This window comes from Drosophila melanogaster, chromosome 2L, assembly GCF_000001215.4.
Source record: "Drosophila melanogaster chromosome 2L".
Classification (NCBI taxonomy): domain Eukaryota; kingdom Metazoa; phylum Arthropoda; class Insecta; order Diptera; family Drosophilidae; genus Drosophila; species Drosophila melanogaster.
Genome location: NT_033779.5, coordinates 17313917 through 17335062, shown reverse-complemented (window position 1 = coordinate 17335062; position 21146 = coordinate 17313917). Strand labels below are relative to the sequence as shown.

The 21146-nt window shown below is 38.1% G+C and overlaps 1 protein-coding gene and 1 long non-coding RNA gene across 2 annotated transcripts; both read left to right on the top strand.

The window, feature by feature from the left end:
* Window positions 1-14350: 14350 nt before the first annotated feature.
* CG45691 (uncharacterized protein) lies at window positions 14351-14813 on the top strand. Its single transcript, NM_001299082.1, has one exon. It carries the CDS (start codon window positions 14533-14535, stop codon window positions 14743-14745), a length of 213 nt encoding a protein of 70 aa, NP_001286011.1. The 5' UTR covers window positions 14351-14532; the 3' UTR covers window positions 14746-14813.
* A 941-nt stretch (window positions 14814-15754) lies between these two features.
* lncRNA:CR45696 (long non-coding RNA:CR45696) lies at window positions 15755-15986 on the top strand. Its single transcript, NR_124325.1, has one exon. It is a non-coding gene; the product is annotated as a long non-coding RNA:CR45696 (long non-coding RNA).
* The last annotated feature ends 5160 nt before the right edge of the window (window positions 15987-21146 follow it).

Below are 21146 nucleotides of genomic sequence, written 5' to 3'. Positions count from 1 at the left end.
CATGACATCATATTGAAAATATGAACATGGTTTTTAGCCACTTTTTCGCTGCTGCTTTTTGTGTCGGGTTTCCGAAACTTTTCCGACTCCGTTGGAAGTTCGGTTTGTGTAAATAAACGCGACACATACTCGAAACGATATATCAAAAGTGCAACGGCAGCGTTGGTTGAATATTTTATACTCCTGTCGGCACTTGCTAAGTGTGCGTGTGTAAATTTGCGTGTGTGGGTGTCTGTGCCACGCCCACGTCAAAAGCGGGAAAAGGCAAAAAAGCGATATCATCATGTTACATAGATAAACGCCTTAGGCATCCGCCTGTCACACGCAGAGCATCGGAAAATTCGTTCAAAAGAATACCGTCGTTGGGGTTACACTGCAGAAAATATTGTGTTAAGACCCTAGTGACCTTAGCAAGATAAATGTTACTCGAAAATTAAAATATAATTATATTTGAATATCATTAACGGTGTAAGTCATGTTTTATCGCTTGGCAAATTAAATTCAAATAAATTTAAATTTCAATATACTTTCAGTGTATGTGTTGACAGCTTTTGATTTTGTAATTAAATGATGGAATAAGGAAGAGCAATGGATATGGGGAAGGTAAACAACTCAAAAGCAAGACAGCCGATATTAAAAACCAACCCAATGCAGTCGCTTGCTATCATTAAACCAAAAGCCGGAATTTAAATGGCCAGTAATGTTCGGCACCAGATACAGATTATTTAATATTATGATAATAGAGCAAGCATTGGTCAATCAATCAATCATGAGCTGGTAAATTTATGGTCGCCAATGCCAAAGATTCCGGCTGCCTATTTGGTCGTTTTCTAATTAAAATCCATTAATCTTCCAAATGCGCCCGCAATTATGCAGCATATTTGTAAGTAACGCAAACGCACACAAGTGCACTTTCATAAACAGAGGTAACAGCAAACTCAAGACATCCTATTTCTATGTCAATGTGTGTGCAGTGCACCCGTGTGTGTCAACTTCATTTCAATATTACATTGATTAGGTGTAAATAGACTCACTTCGATGTCCATGTATGTAGATGACATAGAAATGCACTTGTGTTATTGTTTCCTTTTAAAGAAGCAGACGTAATTAGTGATAAGTCCTAAAATTGACACTCAACACGTCGCTGAAAACTGGCACATTTGGTTAATTAATAATTTAATTAGAAACTTATTCATCAGTCTCAATGGCTAAGGAAACTTTTAGACATTGCTCGATATGGTCAATACGTTTTTGAACAACGATGATTTCTCGTTAGCACTCCTTTTGCATATATTACGTATACTCAATGTTTCAGTTCGACCGGCTTAAGTTATCCTCACAAAAATTGCACAAAAATGTGAACTCGAAACTGCAAACTCTAGTCCCTGTTGGCTAGAGACCTGGCCCCACAGCTGAATTCTGATTCATGCCGACTAGCAGCCGCTTCTGGGCTAACCATAAATCCTCTACTGACCCTCACCAAAAAAAGAGAAAAAGTGGAATGAAAATTGTTGTATTGTTAACCCCTTTTTACAGTCCTGCCCGGGGACATGCTGACTGCATAATTTGCCTTGACGTTGTCGTCGTTGTCTCGGCTCTGAAAAATTTTCGTTTTAATTTTCGTGTCTCTGGGCTACCCGAAAAGGGTTGGGGGGCGGACGGGTGTTGTCAAATAAATTATTACAATGTCGTGTAAGAGCCGCAGAGATTAAGCAATTATGTGCCACTTAATGTGGCACTCGGCCTGGGTTTATTATCCCCTCCTCTCGTTAGTCCTGCACCGCATGAAAGGCATTTTCATTCTCTGATTTGGCTCGCCTGCATATTCGTTCGGCTGTTCAGTCTTTAACCACCAATTGAATTGGGAAAGCCTGCGGTTCGGTGTGGCCTACTCCGAAAGTTTGGTTAAAAGTTTTCTGTTGGTGTTTCAGAATAATGGCTGAAACCTCAAATGCAATTGCTGCCCCTAATGCAGCCGGTGTGCAGAATGTTGCTGACGTTCAGATGCAAATACTGCAATGTACAAAATATTGGAATAATTGTACAAGTGTAGCAGTTAATATAATATGCTATATATATAAACAATATATATAATAAACTAAAAATTGAAATATAATCTAGAAACTATATTAACAAAAATAATACATTCTACATTTGTTTCAATGTATTTCATTTTATTTCATGAGAACAACAAATGGCTCCCCTCGTTACCAATGATTACCGAACATAATGAACATTTCCTACTAACTAAGCTGGGAACTTTCGAAGAGAGAAAGTTGCCGATGTTGTTTGCTGGTAGTAACTGGCTTTGGTGTGGGTCTTGTTGCTCCTTTTGCGATTGGTGGTGCTGCCTGTTTTCGCAAAAGTTCTGTGCGTGCGCGAAACCATAAAAACCAACGATGTGGCAAGAGCCCTATTTACAACCCCGCCCCGTAGCTCTTGCCACAAAATCGTTTTTTAATAATTTCCCCGGCTGATAGTGTGAAGGCAAACGGGCTGGGGTGTCTATTGAATTTACTGGCTAAACTGCAGACAATTTAATCAATTTTATTCCCATTTTTCTCTCATATCTTGTCCAAGTTAAATTCCATTGAAATTGCTTGGCAAATGCAAATTTCGACTTTCTTTTACGGCTTCGCTTGTTTCTTGTTGCTTAAAATAACTTGAGTGAAAAATGAATAAAATGAAATGAAAACATTTTCAGGCGGCAATGGAAAGCATGTGAATTTAAATTTTCTAATTTCAATGTTGGTCAAGGGATGCGGGAAGTGTGCTAGAATAACAACAAGCGGACCACAGCAAAAAAGGAGTAATTAAATGAACAATGAATTTGAGGCCAAACTGTTTTGTATTCAAAGAAATTTCAAAAGGGAACCTAAATAAATGTATATATAAATTTATTAAATATGATTGCAATATTGTTTGCTTACAATATATTCTTTTGAGGTTTTTCTATAACATAGAAGTGTTTAAATTTTAATGAAAAAAATATGTTTCTTGTAGGTGTCAATTATATGTTAAAACCTTAATCTTTTTAATGACAAATTACTTAAAAATTAATTTGCTTGTAATGTGACATAATGTATAAAGCAATGTTTCCGCCACTAAAAATGGTGTTATTGAATTTGTCATCAATTTTTTCTGTGTGTATCAGCATTAGCAACTGCAACATGGGTGCAGCAACAACGTCAGGGAAAACATCAACATTAGCAGCAGCAACAGCAGCAGCAACTAGCAACTGTCGCCTGCAAATCAATCTCAGCTGTCTTCCTCTAGACAATTTATGCATACTGTCACAGGACCGCACTCACACACATGCAGGATGCAGGACAAGACATCTTCAAAACTTGCTGCTGCTGTTGTTGTTGTTGTCTCTTATGTTTCATTACATTTTTTTTGCGGGTTGAGGGAAGGTTATTCATCTATGCATATGGAAGCAGGAAAGAGCAATGCAAGCAATGACGAAGAGAAAGATGGGAGAATCTGTGCAGAACGTATCTACACTGAGAAAAACATAAAAATGTATACAAATTAAAAATTAAATATTTATTTGCTACAAATTTTTAGATATGGAATCATCGAATTTTTTAAAAAAATAATACGAAGTAATTACTATTGCTTACAGTGTAATCTGGGCTCGAGTCTAATAGAGAAGCCAGAGACCGTCCACAGCTCATGTCATTTGTCATTAAAAACTTGGACAGAAAGAGCTAGAGAGATAGAGGAGCGCACAGAGCGACAGAGAGGTTGAACGGCCGGAGAAAGAGAGGGAAGACAGAGGATCAGGGGAGCCGTGACCAGGACTAAGACAGCAAACAGCTGTTGACAATGGAGCCAAGCTTTCGGTTAACATGGCATATGCGCAATATGTGTTTGCTCACCACCCTTTTTGCACATTTTGAACAACGCCCCGACCGCTCTATAACAATTTTCAGTCTCCCCCTGCTGAGATTTTTACTGTCTCCTTGGAAGTCTGTGTGTTTGCCTTGGGAAACCATAAGTAAAGATTTTAAGCGCATTTTCCCTGCAAAATTCAACATCAACAAAGCTGCTGCAACCAGCAAAGGCAACAAAAGCCGTCTGGCCAAATGGAGAAAAAGGAAGCACAAATGTTATTACAACAAACACGTTTTAGTTGCATCATTGTTGCTGGATTCTTGTAGTTCCTTCAGCATAGTTCAAGGATCAAAGTTAACAGTTTAAAATGCAAACACAAAACGGAAGAGCACAATTTTCAAATACTTTATTTCGCTTCTGTAAATACGAAAATGGCCGGAGCAATTTTAATTCACTTAACCACAACAATTATTTACTCAAAAGTAAGGCAAAATCAGAGACTTACACAGGGCTAAGAAAGATTCGGAAAATTCATGCATAAACAAATGCTTCAGCTGAAATAAAAGTGACTATTAACATTGACCAGATGAAAGGACTTTGTTCAAGACCACTAAAAAATAAAAAAAGGGAACAAAAAGAATACATATAAGCTTAGGTTTATGTAGGTATTTTACACTCGATGGCTATAAATTATTGCATATCCATTTAGTTCTTTCAGTTACTTTAAATAGCATTCCCTTGCAAATATTTTATATATATATTTATAGTTTGCATGGTTAGTGTGCAGACTACAAAATGTCAACAACTGGTTCAGGTCAAGTCATAAAGTACGCACACTTGATATTGTTATTATTGTTGCAGCTGTTGTAGCCTTTTGAACTGCAACATTTTGTAGTAGCTGCAGGTCATTGAGTTGGTCAATATATGCAGAAGGCCAGAGTATAAAATTCCAAAAATTCAATAATATCGAAGCTTGCTGTTTTAGTGCATTCGCAGCTAATAAAAAAGTTTCTTGAGATTGGTTTTATATGACTGCCAATTATAAACTCACCAGACTTATAAAACACTTTCTAAAATGGCCTACTTTCAAATTCGAAAACCAATTACCCAAGGCGACAGCTTTTGTCATTAATGCGATAAACATAAGTGAGAAGACATTTTGGCCAAAAAATATGTTTAGCACTTCGCATTTGTTCCAATACACTTTGCCATATTGAATTTGTGATTAGGCAAATAAACTCGATGGAATTACACGTGTTGTACAAGTGGCTCAATGTTTATTCGGCTGGGCGGGCTTGTAAACACAAATCTGCATATAAAAAGCATCGTATAAGGCGCTTAAAGTAAATATTCATTGGCCTTACTTCGGCTTGAATAGAGCCAAGAGCGGCGACAAACGAGAAATCATCAAATTTTAAGTTTGCTTTGTGCAAGTGTCAAAGGGAGGAGTTTCGGCATGGCTGGAGGGGTGAAATAATATTGTAAATTTTCACTGCACCAAATTGGAGATGCCTGCCAGTGGCAGCAGAGTGCGTGGGATGGTAAGGACTGGGACTAGGAAGCGTTGCCAATGCCATTGTGTCGCCCGTCTATGCTTTCATAATAAATTCATCAATTCAATTTATTTTTCAATCAAAATAAATATGCCCTCGCCTTCATTGTTCGGCGTGCATAGAAACATGGCTGTGAAATGAACTTGACACAGAATAATGCCAAATAAAATCAAAATCAAACAGGCGAATAACCAAACTTATCGAAAGTTATTCCTGTGCGTTTCAAGTTTTGCAGCCTTTTAAATGGTTTTTTTTAAGCGGTCAAACAACATTTATTTATAATATCAATTCTTTTCTTTCTCATTCTTTGGCATTTTTTATTACGTGTGTAATTTATACAATTGGTTAATAGAACCAGCAATTAATCGAAGATTAATTATTAAAGAGCTACCAGAAATATTTGAAAAATTGCCAGTTTAATTATTGTTTCTTTTCAATACAAAGTAAATATTATTTGCTGATTTAATATGCTCAACGAAACATTTTAGTATAAGCTACTAATTTATTGAAGTTCATACCAGATGCTTGGGCTCAAAACGCCTAGTGTCACTTACCAAGCAAGCGGAATCCCATATATGAGATGTATGCAAAGGGTGATGATTATCCCGAAAATTCGTACACTTAATTAATGCCGAGGACCAGTGCACAATGAGGCAGTTCCACGTGTAAGCCGCAAAAATCTCGCAGCTGGAAAATGTTGAACTAATTAAAATAAGTGAAATCATTGCATGGAGTCGGAATCCTACGACACGCCCGCATAAAAGAGCCGCCCACGGAGAAGGTGAAAAATGCACAGCTTCTTCTTCCGACGTCCTGCCGAGAATGCTCCGCCCAACATAAATTATGCGCAAAAATGGCAAGCACTGTGTTTTATCTTGTCTATCAAGAGTGTTTAGCAAGTTTTTGAAACAGCACAGCCATTATGCAAATATGGATACGGCAGCGGGTGGTCCACCCTTGGTAGGATACCACTCATGACGCTCCACCACCTTTCCCATCTGTTTTTCCTGATCCGTTTGGGGTTTCTGTGCGTAACACACACGTACCCACCTTCATTGCCGCCTCTTCGTATAATTTTTAAATGCATTTCCGCTAGCAGTGGCTTATACCACTATGCTCTATTGTACATGTTATACTTTTATTATCCTGGTTTTTGGGGAATTTTCATTTCAGTCTAAAATAGAACACTTTACAGTTCATTTTTATTAATTAATTAAAATTACTGCAAATAAGGGTGTCTATTGTTACGGCTGATTAATTTAATAATTTGGACTCCATAAATAAAATCGTTTAACAAAGTGTACAAAAATCTTGTCTGCTGAATTAAGGGTAATATTTAATTGTTGCTAAGTTGCTTTAATTCAAGAATGGATATATTGAAAAAGTGTTTATTATTTATTTAGAATATGAAGTCAAAATAAAAACGTATGAAATTGTTTTAGCAGGGAGAAGGGGACATAAATGTCAACAGTATGGCAATGAGGTTGCATCTCCTCCCTTCATTATTGTAAAGGACATCTGCTAAATTAACAGAAGGAGGCCTAACAGAAGTCCGATTAAGAGGAGAACCTGTGACAACATTCCCTGCTAGCTTACAGCCGGAACAACCCCTGTAACTTCCACAGAATGAACTCTTCTTAGGGGTAAGACATTCCAGGCAATGTTACGGGCCTGCAACAGGTAATGTTAAACAGTAATGTTAATGTTTAACAGTAATGTTAAACCAGCAATCATGTGAAACCCCAATCTATGTTAAATTCTGGAGCTCTTGTGAGGCCCGAACCAATGTCAAATTCCTCGGTGACAAACAGAATAAATGAAGTTTCAGCAGCTTTTAGCTATCAAAGAACTGCAGTAAGCTCCCTGGCATATAATTTAAAATGCGGATGACGATGGCAAAAAAAAAAAACGACTCCCATAATGCAAAATAAAATCAACAATTTGGTTTCACTTTGCGCACGGGTAATTATGGGGAAAATGTCAACAAGACTTTGCTTGTTATTGTAGGTTAAGCGGGCACTGAGACTTTCCACTTTCCACTGGGCCTTGGCCACTGTTGGTTTTTAATTTCAAGCTAAGGTGAGGATGGATGGCTTAGGGGCTGGCGGGAAAGGGACGGCGTTCGTCGCATGGGTACGCAGGAAGCCGCTCAAAGGATATACGAGTGTGCACTCAAAGCTGTGACTTTTTCCATAGCTGTTGCTGCTGTACACAGAGCTAAAACTCACTCATATTGGTTGTTAATTTCTTCATACGAAAACAATTGCTGGTATTGCAGAAAAGCTTTTTGTCCACTTGATTTCAGTTAATTGAATTACGCGTTTAATCTAAAGAAAGTTTGTTGTTCAAGAAAACATAATATTGGTATCGAAATTCTGATTCTGTAACTACAAATGTTATCCATTCTTTTTGTTTTAGCGACGTGCAAATTATATTCAACTTAATTAAAATAAAAGCGGGCAGGTACTTTTTTTCTGTGTGAATTTTTCGCTTTTGCTGTTGTTGTTGTTGTTGTTGCTGTGACACCAGTAATTACCATAACACAAAAGCCAGTCCGTTCTTTGAAGTGTTTTGCTCTCTTCGCTGCCCGCTTCCGACCACCCCCACCTCACCACCCCTTCTACCCATCACCCACCCTTTGCACTTAACAGTGATTAAAGTAAATTTACCTGAAACTCTTGAGCCTCCTGTGTGCCTGAGTGTGGATGTTTTGTGTTTGCAGCTGTGAGTGTTGTACCTGTCTCAGGTTAGCCAAGGAAGAGCAGATTCTGCGGTTCCGCGACGGGGTGTCCCTTCAATGGGTGGAGCATTGGCGCCATGGGGCTGCGGCGTAGCTACCCTTTGGCAATGTCTTTGGGGTCAGGTTGCGCAGGCCAAACGAAACTACACTGTGCAGCAAAGGATCCAAGTGTCAGTTGAATGGAAGCACTGACAAAAATGTGAGGGTATTTTGTTACTAAGAGGAAGCAGGTAAAGTCGAGTTACTATATGGTTATATACAAATATGTATATATAGGGCGCTTAGGTTTGGTCATAAGTATCACCTTTATATAAGCCAGTTTTGAATTACTCGCTGTCAGCTTCTCCTTTTTACTTTAACATGGTGAATATTTCCATCTCCACTCATTTTACGTCTCAGTCCATTTCGGGCAGTGTCCTTCGACGCCAGGTTGGTTTGGGTATGCTTTTGGCATGCAAGTTGCATTGGTGTCCTTGTCCGCTGCACTGTTTGTCATTTCCGCTTGTCTCGCTTAACTTTCCGAGCCCCTCGCCTCGATTACCTTGAGTGCAACAGTTTAGCGACATCTTCAGCGGTATTTGGCAATGCATCAGCATCAATATTGACAGAGCGATGGAGGGGATATACCTGGCAAGCGGTTCGATTATGCCGAAATGAGATTGAGTATAGGGGAGTGATGGCAAGGTGGCATGTTTGCCATCGTTATGAGGGCCAGAAGATACGAACTAAACGAGATTGCCATTTCGAAGTTTGTACTTCTCTTAAAGTCCTTGAGCAGCTTGAGAGGGCTCTTGCAAAAGTTAAACAAAAGTTACGAAATTTATGCGATATCAGCTTTTACCTTGTTCGGAAATCTGGCCAATATTTACTCGACAAATACGAAATATTTATCAATGTATTGACCCAAAAGTTAAAAATGAGCTAAATTCACTGCAAGACATACAACTTGCTGTGTCCTTTTTTTCAATAAATTGCAGCTTACGACTGCTTGTTTGCCTTTTTCCAATCTTCTTGTCCTGGGAAAAACAATTTCATATTTCATACGTTGGATACCAAATGCATTTGACATTTTTAGGGCTTTAAAGTTTTTTATTGGTTTTATGTGTGTTTCATTGATTTAAATCTCATACCTTGGGAAAACGATTCCGGTGAAATGGCCGACGAAAAGGACACTTCAGGGTGCTTACAGCAGCTTCAAAGTGAATGATTCGCCCTTTGTTTTTGATCCTTGAATCTGTGCAAAAGGTTTTTAAGGGTGTGCGAGGAGAAGTGTGTAACTGAAAGCCCCTAAAGTCTGCTCGAAAATATTGAAATGGTGCGTAAAAAAATGGCGGTATTGCCTTTCAAGCATTTGGACATATATTCAATATTCACTTGGAGCATTTCCGAGCTTCCCGTTGGCTTTATGATACTTTGGCCAGAAAATTTGTTGAAAGGTCGAAAATGGTGTCCTTGTAAAATATACAGATTCCTTAATAATATACTTTGCCTTAAAGTTATGCTTCTAAGAATAATCAAACAATAAAAAACATTTTAATATTGGGTCCTTTGATATTGCTTTTGACTTTCAGCGTTTACGCCTTCAAATGATTTTGGACCCACTCGTAAATCTCTTCTTGTTTTCTTGATCTATTTTTTACGATTAATCTGCTTTCGCCTTGAACCTGTTCAGCCATTTGGCTTATTTGGCTGCAATTTTCGGTGGATGGTTGGCAAATGGCCCGCTGCAAGGTAAAAGAAACCACTAGCGCACAACTCAAGTCATGCAGAAGCACATTACGCATACGTCACGTTGAGCACGTGCGCGACACCGAGAAGAGAAATGCTGGGAGAATCGGAGAAGCGATAGAGAGGCAGACTCACGAAAGTAAGATAATTCCGGGCGATGCCACAACAATGTGGGACTTTTTAATGGATTTTCATTAAGTTTAAAGCCAGATAGGGGCGAACGACAATGGCAGAGAGTGAGAGAGAGAGAGGGGTAGAAGGGAAAAGCTCTTAAGAAGTTCATTACAGCGATAGCAGTGCCAAAAAGTTTATTTGACCATTTAGTGGCAAATGCCAAGCCGAAAGATGTTCTGCTCAAGAAACTGAACTGGAGAGGAAAAAGTCCCGGCGAAATGGAGTGTTGAATGGAGGCGAACACCGAGTAGTCTCGGTCTGCTGTGGCAAGTCAGCATTTATCTATCATGTTTGTAATCACTTTTCATTAGGTTTCTGTGGCGGACTTCTCGTTTTTGCCACCCCTTCTCTCTTTCCCTGACTGTTGCCTTATGCCGAATGCAATTCGCATAAAAGATTTTCGCACATGCTCGAAAATGTTCAAGTGTAGGAAAAAAGTTTTTTAATTGGAAAACACATTTAAGTGGATTCCATTAAGAGAAAGAGTGCGAGCCAGTGACTGAACTAGAATGGAAACTTTTTAATACTGTTTATTTTGCCGCCCCCTTTTTACTACGTCTATTGAAAGTATCGCAATATCCATTGGGGTTAAGGGAAAACTTTCCTGTTGTTTGGCAATTTTCATTTGCCTTTGAAACGGGCAATTATGAAAAATGCTCGGAAAATGCACAATCCCCGAGCATAACTAACTCATTTCATTAGTTCCCACTACCCTCGAAGAGTAGTGAAAAAACATTTTAATGTTTCTGCATATTTTATAACTACGTAGTGCATTGTTTTCCGCCCGAGTCACTTATATCAGACGGATTAAAAGTTGGCCAGGTCAAATCTCGGCCCAGGGCTCATTTAAACTTGGCTACCAGAATTCAGCCAGAAGACTTTCACTCGGTCTCAAATGGACTATTTTCACATTACGAAAATAATATTGTTCATATTTCTTTGCCAGCTTTCGGATAGTCCAGTATAGCTTAAACAATATTTGGATATATATGTATTAAATATTTATTGTGCTATATTTTGCTTCTGCTTCAATTGAGCTAATCGTATCCATTTGAAGGTACTCGCCCATTTAAAACTGATATAATGCACTGTGTTTGAATTACATAGAATCCTTCACAAGCACTCATACACGTTGAAGAAGGAAAACAGGAGTATGTGTACGTGTTGGCCGTTTGTTTGTGTTGAAGGATGCATGAGGACCTTAACTGCATGTGCAACCTGTTTTTAGCTCGGCCATGTCCAAAGCTGATGTGTAAAATATTTTTCAATATTTTATTCACATTCGTGGCATGTGCCGCTGATGGGTGGAGAGCGAGCAAAAAGGCCGTGGAACGGGATTGGAGTGGGCGTTGAAAAGGCAAGGTTGAGTTCATTGTGGCCACATATCATGCCAACGATCATACGTCACGTTGTCTGGCTCTGAACTTTCCCACCACGCATCAACGAGCGCAGGAAAATTTAACTGAGCAGTTTAAATAATGTGAGGAAATATTTATCTTTAACTGAAATACTGCATTGTTATACTGACACTTACAATTACTTGAGCCGTTTTTAAATATTTCGGTATGCACCAAAATATTATCCAAGTAATTACGAAACTAAAGATAAAAACGAAGAATCAACAAATGGGCATAAAAAATGATGGAGCCTCGTGACTGAATATCAAACAGAAAAAGAAGCTGAAAAACGCTCCAGACAAAAAAAGATGGAGATAAACTTAACACACACACAATGACAGAGGGATAAATATTTTTCAACCCCCCATTTCCACCCCCTTCATTTTCAGGGTCTCGCTTTCAGTCAAGTCATTTGTCTGCAAAGGGAGCTCCCGAAAAAGGGATAAGAGGGATAACACATATAGTTATTTATCAAGTTATAAGTTATGATGTCAGCATGCTGGCATTATGTGACTGATAAACCCGAACACAAACACAAGTGAGCACACACATGTCTTCGTCTTACGGCTGCTCTAAATGAGATGAAAAATCGAGGTGAGAAAATTTTGACATTGCCGTCATTTGTTGTGGCGCTCACTTAGGCGCCAGCTTTGGTTACCCTTCTAAAGGGTATAATAGCTAGACAACATTTTATAATTAAATGCAAATGAAAACTTTTGTTTATGTTTTGCAATGCATATTTTACCTATTAAAATATAGATAGATTTATAAACATAGCTTTAGGATTTTTAAGTTAGAATCTATCATAATAGCTTAAACGCTAGTTCTAATAATATTGTACAAAATCATGCTTGCAAATTTTAGAGTATAACTAAGAAGTTGTTTGCCTACATTTTTTCGGTAGCTCTCTCCTTAAATTATGATGATATGAAAAAAAGGCAAGCGAGAGCAACTCGATGTCTTGCCCGCGCAAACATTTGCATAATAAATTAAATCAACGAGGAAAAAGGGAAAAAAAAAGAAGAGGCGCAGCTGTAAATTAAAAGTTCATGCGACGGCAAGGACATGCTCTGTTCAACTCGTCCTCTCATTTCAGACCAATCCCTTGCCTCAATGACACACTTAACATGGATCCCCCGAGCTCCTTACCGCCCCGCAAAGCACCCAAAACACAATTTCCATAGGGTTTTCACTTGCGAGGCCGACTTCACCGCTAAGTTTAAGTGGAAGTGAGGCCCAGAAGCCATCGCCAAGTCACTGCAGTCAAGTCCAAGTCATCGTCATCATCATCAGCATCAGCATGAGGACACTGCAAGGACATTTCAACTTGGATAAACCTTACGTCCACACAGTAATGTAGGAACTAGTAATAGTCTTAATATATGACTTCATGTCAGAGGATAAAGGTATTGCTGATTTCTTAGAACGTAAATTGTGGAATGGCAATTTGTTCATATGTTTGAAATATTTTTTTAAACTATTTGTGCCTTGTTCAAAAGGTATTCAGATATAATAATAATGATAATGATATTCTTAAGTGAAAATCAACCATTAGCTTGAAAGCATTCTTATTTACTTTCCTATTCAGTTTTACGGATTCCCTTATAGAATTGGTCTTGGTAATGCTAATTTATTTCCAGCTAGAGAACTATTCCACTTTCAAAACTGCAATTTATTTTGCAGTTACCCAACTCCCTGTTCATATTTGTTTTGCTCTTTTCCCAGCTTCAGTCGAGCTTAATCTAACGCACTCGCAAACACGTCAAGCCACAAAAGTTGACTCTAGACTCTGTTTACAATTGGCAAGTGGGGTAAACATGGAAAGTGAAGGGGCTCGGCGGGGTGGAGTGCAATGGAAACTTAGAACCATAACAATGTCAGCCGGAAAATAATGCTTTTGATGTCTGCTGACGCATGTTGTAAGCCGAGCATTAATTAAGCGTTAGATGCAATTTCCTCGAGTCCATAATGAGCTTTACGGCAATAGAATCCTCCAGGAGTCGTGTGTTGAAGCCACAATCTGTGTGAGGGAGTGTGTGTGTGTGTGTGTGAGCAGCATCTTGTGGTCAGCTTGGTGTTGCATAAAAATCCCATTTAACACAAGGACATACCTCCCCATTGCGGTTTTTCTCACCCACACATTGCTCACATTTCCCAAGTGCAAATTAGTATTTTTCTCGGTTGCAACGCTTGAACATAAATTTATATTAAGACACATGAGTCCTTTGAATAATTGCAAGCAAATTGGGGAACTTTGCCTCGAATTGAATGCCTGGCATTTCTCTTCAGTTTCGTGGCGGGTTTCGCATTTCAATTAGGAGCAATTATGGCAGGCTGAGAAGTGCAACATGTGACGCCGAATTTGGCAACGACTTTCCAATGTCGGCTTTCTGTGTAAAATCTGTGGGGTATATGATTTTCACGCACGTTTGAAAAGAAATGTAAAAGGATGACATAAAATAAAATATATGGTTATCTTTATTCCAATGTGCTTAGCAATTTTTGGGGCATATTTTCCCTAAGTATTTAATTAAAGATAATATTTATATGTGTTGGATATTACTGAGTAATTAATGGTCGAGTTAAATTTGTCTCTGTGGCATTCTCTTTTTGCTCCCTTGAAATTGTTGCCAATTTGTCCACAATTAAAAAACTTTACATGTCTCGAAATTAAGCGAACAAATTGTTTTAAAATGTCCTTGGTAGAATGGGGAAACCCCAAAGAGAAGCTGTGAAAATGTGGCAAGGAAATGGGAGGGATGGTAAGGCAGCGACTGCCAAAACTGATTTCAATCGCACACATGTGTTGCCTTTTCTTCGAAATCCCACCTTATACAAACCTCCTTTCGCCACATTTCGCCTCCTTTGAGGCAAACAAACTTTTGTTTCGAAATTTTGTACATAAATTCAATTAGTAAGCAATGCCACAAAAGTAAATATTGGACTGGAATACGGGGGATACGAGGAGATGGCCCTGCGAGCCTACAATTTGGGACACGTGAGGCAATGGCTGCTCCTGTGGCAACCGAAAACCGTTTGAAATTCTCACGCATTGCGCCAAAAGCGTTTAAGCTTTGAAACCGTATTTGATTGCACCTGACACATGTCATGTGTAACTAAGGAGTCGCCACCAACCAGCAATAGCAATGGCAATAGCAATAGCAAGAACAGCTACAACAATAACAGCAACGGCAAAAGTGGTTCCTGCCACACACAAGCAACAACAACAACAACAACGGTAAGAGACCGGAATGGAGGGGAAATCACCTGGAGAGCAACAAGCGGAAACTGCGGTCTGATGAATATCCCGCAGTGAAATGCACTGAAATTGTCTCCCAAAATGGGTGAAAATTAAATGCAGCTGAGGGTGAGAGAGTTTTGCAGTGAGTGCGCTATTAATTCACTTAAGTATGGACTATAAGCGTTTAATGATTGGGCAAATTACAGGAATAAGATTAGAAATTATAAGATACTACGACACACTTGAGGCTAACAAGGCAGATCAGTCAGTACAAAAAAGTAGGTTAGTAAAGTCAACTAAAGCCATTGATAAATTTTTATTTAGTATAAGAAAAATCAATACATAATATATCGCTGAATTAAGGAGTTCTTTATCCTTAGTGCAATCAATTTAACTAAAATTCAAACGATTTGTATTTAAAGTCCTCCAAAGCCTATTGGAAACATTTATTTTTCCAGCTGAATTTACAATCCTTTCTTAACTTAACCCAAACCGATGCTTTCGAAATTGCCAGCCATGTAATACGCAATTGTTAACTGAATTTTCGGGCAATTGGCAGAGAGCCTGAAACAGAAACTAAGACAACTTCAAGTGTCCTTAGCTGCAAGAACAATGTCCTGCCAGTCTATGCAAATGCAATTGTTGCTGTTTCAGCAACGAAATAAGACCAGAAACAAGAGCTGGAGCTGAGTTTACTCTATCGAGTCAACAATGAATTGAATGCCGGTCTGGCGGCTTCGAAATGAGCATCAGTCGTGGGCAGGACAATGGCAGGACAATGGCAGGACAATGTTGATACAAGTGTCCAGGCAAATGTAATTTAAAAGAAAATTAATTAAGTGTTCTCCTGCCGGCGAAAGAAAAAAAATAGACAAGAAATTGGTGAAAGCAGTCTTGCCTCTGGGCCCATTCTTATTCCGTCGGTGCATTTCTAATTACTCTACTGCAGGATTGAGAAAGTGCTTATTTTGTGGCAACCTTTCGGTAATTTGCATGATTATAGCCAGAGCAGAAAAGGCAGCACTTATGTATACTCGTCGTCCTTTTTATAGTCCCTCCTCGTTTGTCTCAATAAGGCAGTGCGTCAACTTTCATTTGTCATTGTGGGTGCGTTGCTGCAGCCGAGCAAACAAAATGCATTACCGCAGACACAAGGACACCGAAGACAGGAGCGAAAGGACAAGGACTCGACGCAGTTCCTTAGCAGCTGACCCGAAAAAAATTTAACCTTACGGGGCGGCAAACGGGCACAACTACTGATATTAACACAACCACGCAACACACTGAGGGAAAAAGCCACCGTTAAAAAGAATTTTATTTTTATTAAGATCATGATTTTCAGCATGTTTTCCTTATTTTATTTCTAAATACAAGTTTTAAAGTATCATTCGAAAAATGCTTTTATATCACTCCATTTATTACTTAATATTACTTATTACTTATAGTTGGTTATACAATAAGTTAATTTGCTTAAAATTAAAGAATTTTAAATAAGAAAAATAATTATATTTTTGTATTCGTGTATATGTAAAATATTTTAAAAGAACTTTTCGTATTCCAATTCTACAATTCGTAAAATTTTACTTATAATCTAATTTACAAAATATTTCACTTCTTATTTAACTTAACTTAACAAATGAATTTATTTCTTTCAGTATACAGCTACTACTACTGCAACCCGACTGCCTTCTATGAGAAATCCATTAGCAACTAAAGTGAAATTCATTGTTGCAAAAGTACATGTTGAAATAAATTGAGTTGTGGCAGCATCAACAGCAAAAGCAGCAGCAGTCGAGACGGCAACAAAACTCAGTTTCTATCTCCTCTCCATCTTCTGCTGTTCACACTGCACCTGTTACGCACACAGAGAGACAGACAGGACGAAGGACGCAAGGATGTGGCCGAAGAGCAAACTTGTTTGTCTTTCGCTTGTGCCACGTTGCGTATGCGCAACATTTCAATGCAATTTATTAGCAATTTTTCCTCCACTTCCCAGCCAGGGCAGAAGACCAAAAATATTTTCATTGGATACCAAAAATTGTTTTATGTTTAATATAATATCAGAGTCATGTGCAAAATTTTAATCTCGTAACAGTTTTGTGAACCGAAAAGCAAATATAAAGGTCCAAGTTTTATGCTCAAAATGGGTGGTATAAAACCTATTTTGATTGTTAATCCGAACTGATATTTCAATTATAGATTATATTTAAAGAAATTGTGTAATTTAAATATTTAAATATTAAAAAACATTTCGTAAAAAAAGTTTTTTATTTTCTATTCCCAAATGTGGAAACTCAAAATGTGTTGCCACTTCCAGCTCTTCTTCTGCACTTTTTCCCTTCGATGGAGTAGCGCTCTGCATTACAAGTTGGACAAGTCCCCGGAAAATGTTATGTAATTGCCTATACGACACGTGTGCCATGCAGCATGCCGCTTGCAACGTGCAACGTCATTAGCCATAAAAGTTCAATTCATTTTGCGGCGACAAGTTGCAAGTCCCAAACACACACGCAAAAATTATTTTGTTGGTCAGACTAAGCCCGAAAGAACCGACCAAATAAAAATGGGACAGAAATTTTATTTTAATTTGCCAGGACATGGGCAGCCTACTTCATTGCGGCGGTAGATAGGTGGCTAAAACGAGGGCTGGGACAAACTGAGAAGGGGGAAGAGGATTAACATGCACTCTAGAGTTGACCACGTGAGCGAAGACTCACGACATAAAATAATACTCGTGATTGTTATTTATGTCTTTAATATTTTCAGTTTTATAACATAAATACCCAATCATTAAATGCTTTTTCTTTAACTCTTCGATTTTTGTACAATAGTTAATGTAACATGCTCATCTCTGATACGAAAAATACATGCCCAAGCCAAAGCACTTTAGTGGAACCCAAAATTGTGTCATCTTTTGGTTTTGCGCACACAAATTTCGGTTTCCGCTCCATTCGTGTCATTTCCCGCCTCCATCCTCTCTCTTATCACCGTCTCCATGTATGTATCCCTTCTCCGTTCAGTAAATGTGTCCTGTTCAACTGGGCCTAAACAATTTGTGGCTAATTACACGGCATGGCCATCAATTGCGACCAGATACAGAGATACAGAGTGCAGTAACAATGCCACTTGTTATTCCTGTCCAGCCTGTTGGCCCAAACAAAAAAACATTTCTAAAAGTTATTTTATAATTAAAAAGAAATATCATTGAAAAATGTTCTTTTGTGCATTCAATTTGTTTGAACCTTGCTAGTTAAATGGCATACAAATTAAACAATTTTCCACAACAAAGTTGCAGTTGCTAAAAATTTAATTTTCCTTCTTTCCGAAAAAGTTATAGTCTTTTGCCCCAGGTATTCGTGTAGCCCACCGGCATAAATTTATGTCTGCAATTAAGTCAACCGCATGCAGTTTTTCTTCCATCTTGTCTTGCACTTCAGTGAAGTGCAGTAGCAAAGTTTAATCAGCCGGATGGGGAAAAGTTTTGGATACAAAATAAAAGAAGTGCAGGATGAAAAGTCACTTGAAATGTCTCCCTGGAAGAGATAAAATTAATTTATGAACACGTTCTAGCATTTATTTTTATCTGCAATAAAATGAAAATGTTAAGTTTTTTTCGTTAAAAAGCCTTTTAAAAATGCTTAACTCAGGCTTGATTTTAATGAAGAGCAAATAAAGTGTCTATAACATCTAGCTTGTACAAAATAATTTGGATTTCACTTAGCGTAGACATTAAATTTCTTGTAGCTTTGCTTGAAAACTGTTTAATTTCTATATAAGTAATATTTCAAATAATTCTTGAGATTTCGGAGAAAATCTTTATTCTAAATATGCATTTTAGGGGGGACAGATAAGTTAATTAAACGAATGTACATAATGTACTTTTTGTTTGCCCTGCACTTGATAAAGATTGCTCATACGCCATGTATGACATGGGACATTTTTAATCAAACCTTATCGCCGTGACACGTCTTCGTTGGAACTTGCGTTCTTGGCTGGCTATCATTTTTTAGGTACCATTTAATGTCTGCCCTTTTGTGGCTTGTAATAAAATCAGCACGAAATTGCCAAATTATTTAGATTTGGCATCAAAAAAGGAGAGTCCTGGGTGCAGCCATATTGTCGAATGAGCAATAAAAAGTGTCTTTTATGACCCATATGACAGACGCACTTTTCGGTTGCGGCATAGATATTTGCATAACTCAGGTAGGCGGCTGGTGGGAAACGGGAATTTCAGTCGCAGATCACGCGAACCTGGTTTTATAAATTGCTTTTTTATTGAAATAAACAAAAGCCTGAAGACAACTTTAAGCCAGTATGTTCACCTTAAATTTTGTGCAAAAGCGAACATACTTTTCTGGAGATTACATTCCGATTTTCCACATTTTCTTATATGCGCAGTACATATGTATTGTATGTATCTCAGCTGACATAAATTTTAAGGAGAATGGAATTATATTCTGTTACGCTGTTTTGAGACGTCGCCAAAGAAGTTTGCCGCATTCAGGTGCTTGTTGATAAATAAATATGACAACAAAATGTTTGCACAAGATAAATGTGTAAGCAAGCTGACAACAAGCTAAGGTAAAAAGGCATTGAAGGTGCGTTTCATATGCGTAGGGCTAAAGGAGCTAAACAATAACAATACAATTTACGTAAATTGTATTACTATAGTTACATTTCTTGGAAGCACTGCACGTTAGTAAGAGAAATATTTGGTTGTATTTAAGTGACCATTACATGCATTTATGGCTATGGGCCATAATGCTCGGGCACTCGAAATCGCATTCTAAACTTGGCATATTTGCATACACAAGCAACTGCACTTTGCTCCCTGACACCAAAACATAAACAACGAGCTCGCCGTGGGGCAGGTAAAAAACCGAACCTTTGCTGCATGAGTGCAATCCATATTTGGTATTACTTCTTATTTTACATGCATGTATACATAATTATGGTGCAGCCACAATACAAGATGTCTAAGCAAACCCCGTATCAGTCTCGATATTCGAGGGCAATTGCTTAAAAGGAATTGTTAAAAATGTTTGATACCTAAAATTGAATAATATATAATGTTTGAATAATTTAAATGAAATTTAGAGAGCCTGACTTCCGCTAACTTATTAGCTCTACAGTTCATGCAGTTCGAAATTCTATTTTGCAGAAAAAGAGTGAAAACACTCGATGCTCGATGGGAGGCACAATCACCAGGGTATTATGTTTGAAACAACAATCAACTGCAATCAAAATAGAAAAGCCGCACAATTTTCCAGGCATACGGCACATGATGCAATATTTCCATAATTTTCCCTCTGACCCAACAGCACGTTTTTCATCTAGCTTCGAATTGTTGTTGTAGATGTTTTACATGCCAAATTATGCAAAAGTACAATTCACCATACATATTCAAATATTTTCGCCGAGTTCCACAAAATACACACGGACACTGATCCCACAATGTTCGCCCTCCCAATCGCATCGATTTGGAATATTTGAATTTTGGAATTTGCCTGTCAAAGTCCCAATAATGACATGTCACGCTGTGTTTTATTTTTTGCTCTATCTCTCGATTTATTTGTCCTGTTATTGTGTGGAATTTTCACTGGCTTTCAGTTTTATGCTGATTTGCATGGGGCGCAAGGTCAACGATGTTGCACGCAGCTGATGCGTATTTCATGGGAATTAAGTTTGATTTGATAAAGGTCATGTTTCCTGTGTGCCAGTGTCTGTGTTTATTCGTGATGATCTGATAACGGAATTTGCAATTATGACGAAACGTAAATGGTTTAAAGTGCTTTTTGAGTGATGGAAATGGGGAAAGTGTCGGCGGGAAAATCGGATAAATTGATTGGTCTGTTTTGGCATTGATAGATTTGCCGACATGTGTTTTTGTTCACCATTTAACTTGGTTGAATGCCTAATGCACTTATTTTGAATGGTATTATGGCAGTGTTTCAGAAACGAAAACCATTTTTGAAGTGTTTGTTATGTGTATAGTATCAATTAAAAGGCTGAGATAAACAGAATAATATGGGTTATTATTTAAATGGGATTGTTGTACCTCAAATGTAAAATTTAAATCGATGAAATAACGTTTATAGTAAATTAAATTTGTATTTGCTTTCAAGGGTATAAACTTATAAATTCACTCCCCCGACAAAGCGATTTAGACTTTGAAATTATATTAGGCAATCAGTAAACGTATCTTTATTGGCTTGCCAAATCCCATCCTTGTATTTCTCACCTCATCTCAAACTGCAAGCTTTCAGTTTGATTCCTGGTTATTATTCAGCAAATAATCAGGCAGTCAAACAGTTGGCATATGTAGAACAGTATTGGGTGCCCAACCGCACGGTATCACCTGGTCAACCGATTTCAACGACAATTCATTCAAATGTCGACCATTCTGATGGCCCTCGGTTCCTGGTCTTTTGTCCGGGATCCTATATGCCGGATCTCCTATTCGCTTTGGCTGGCCA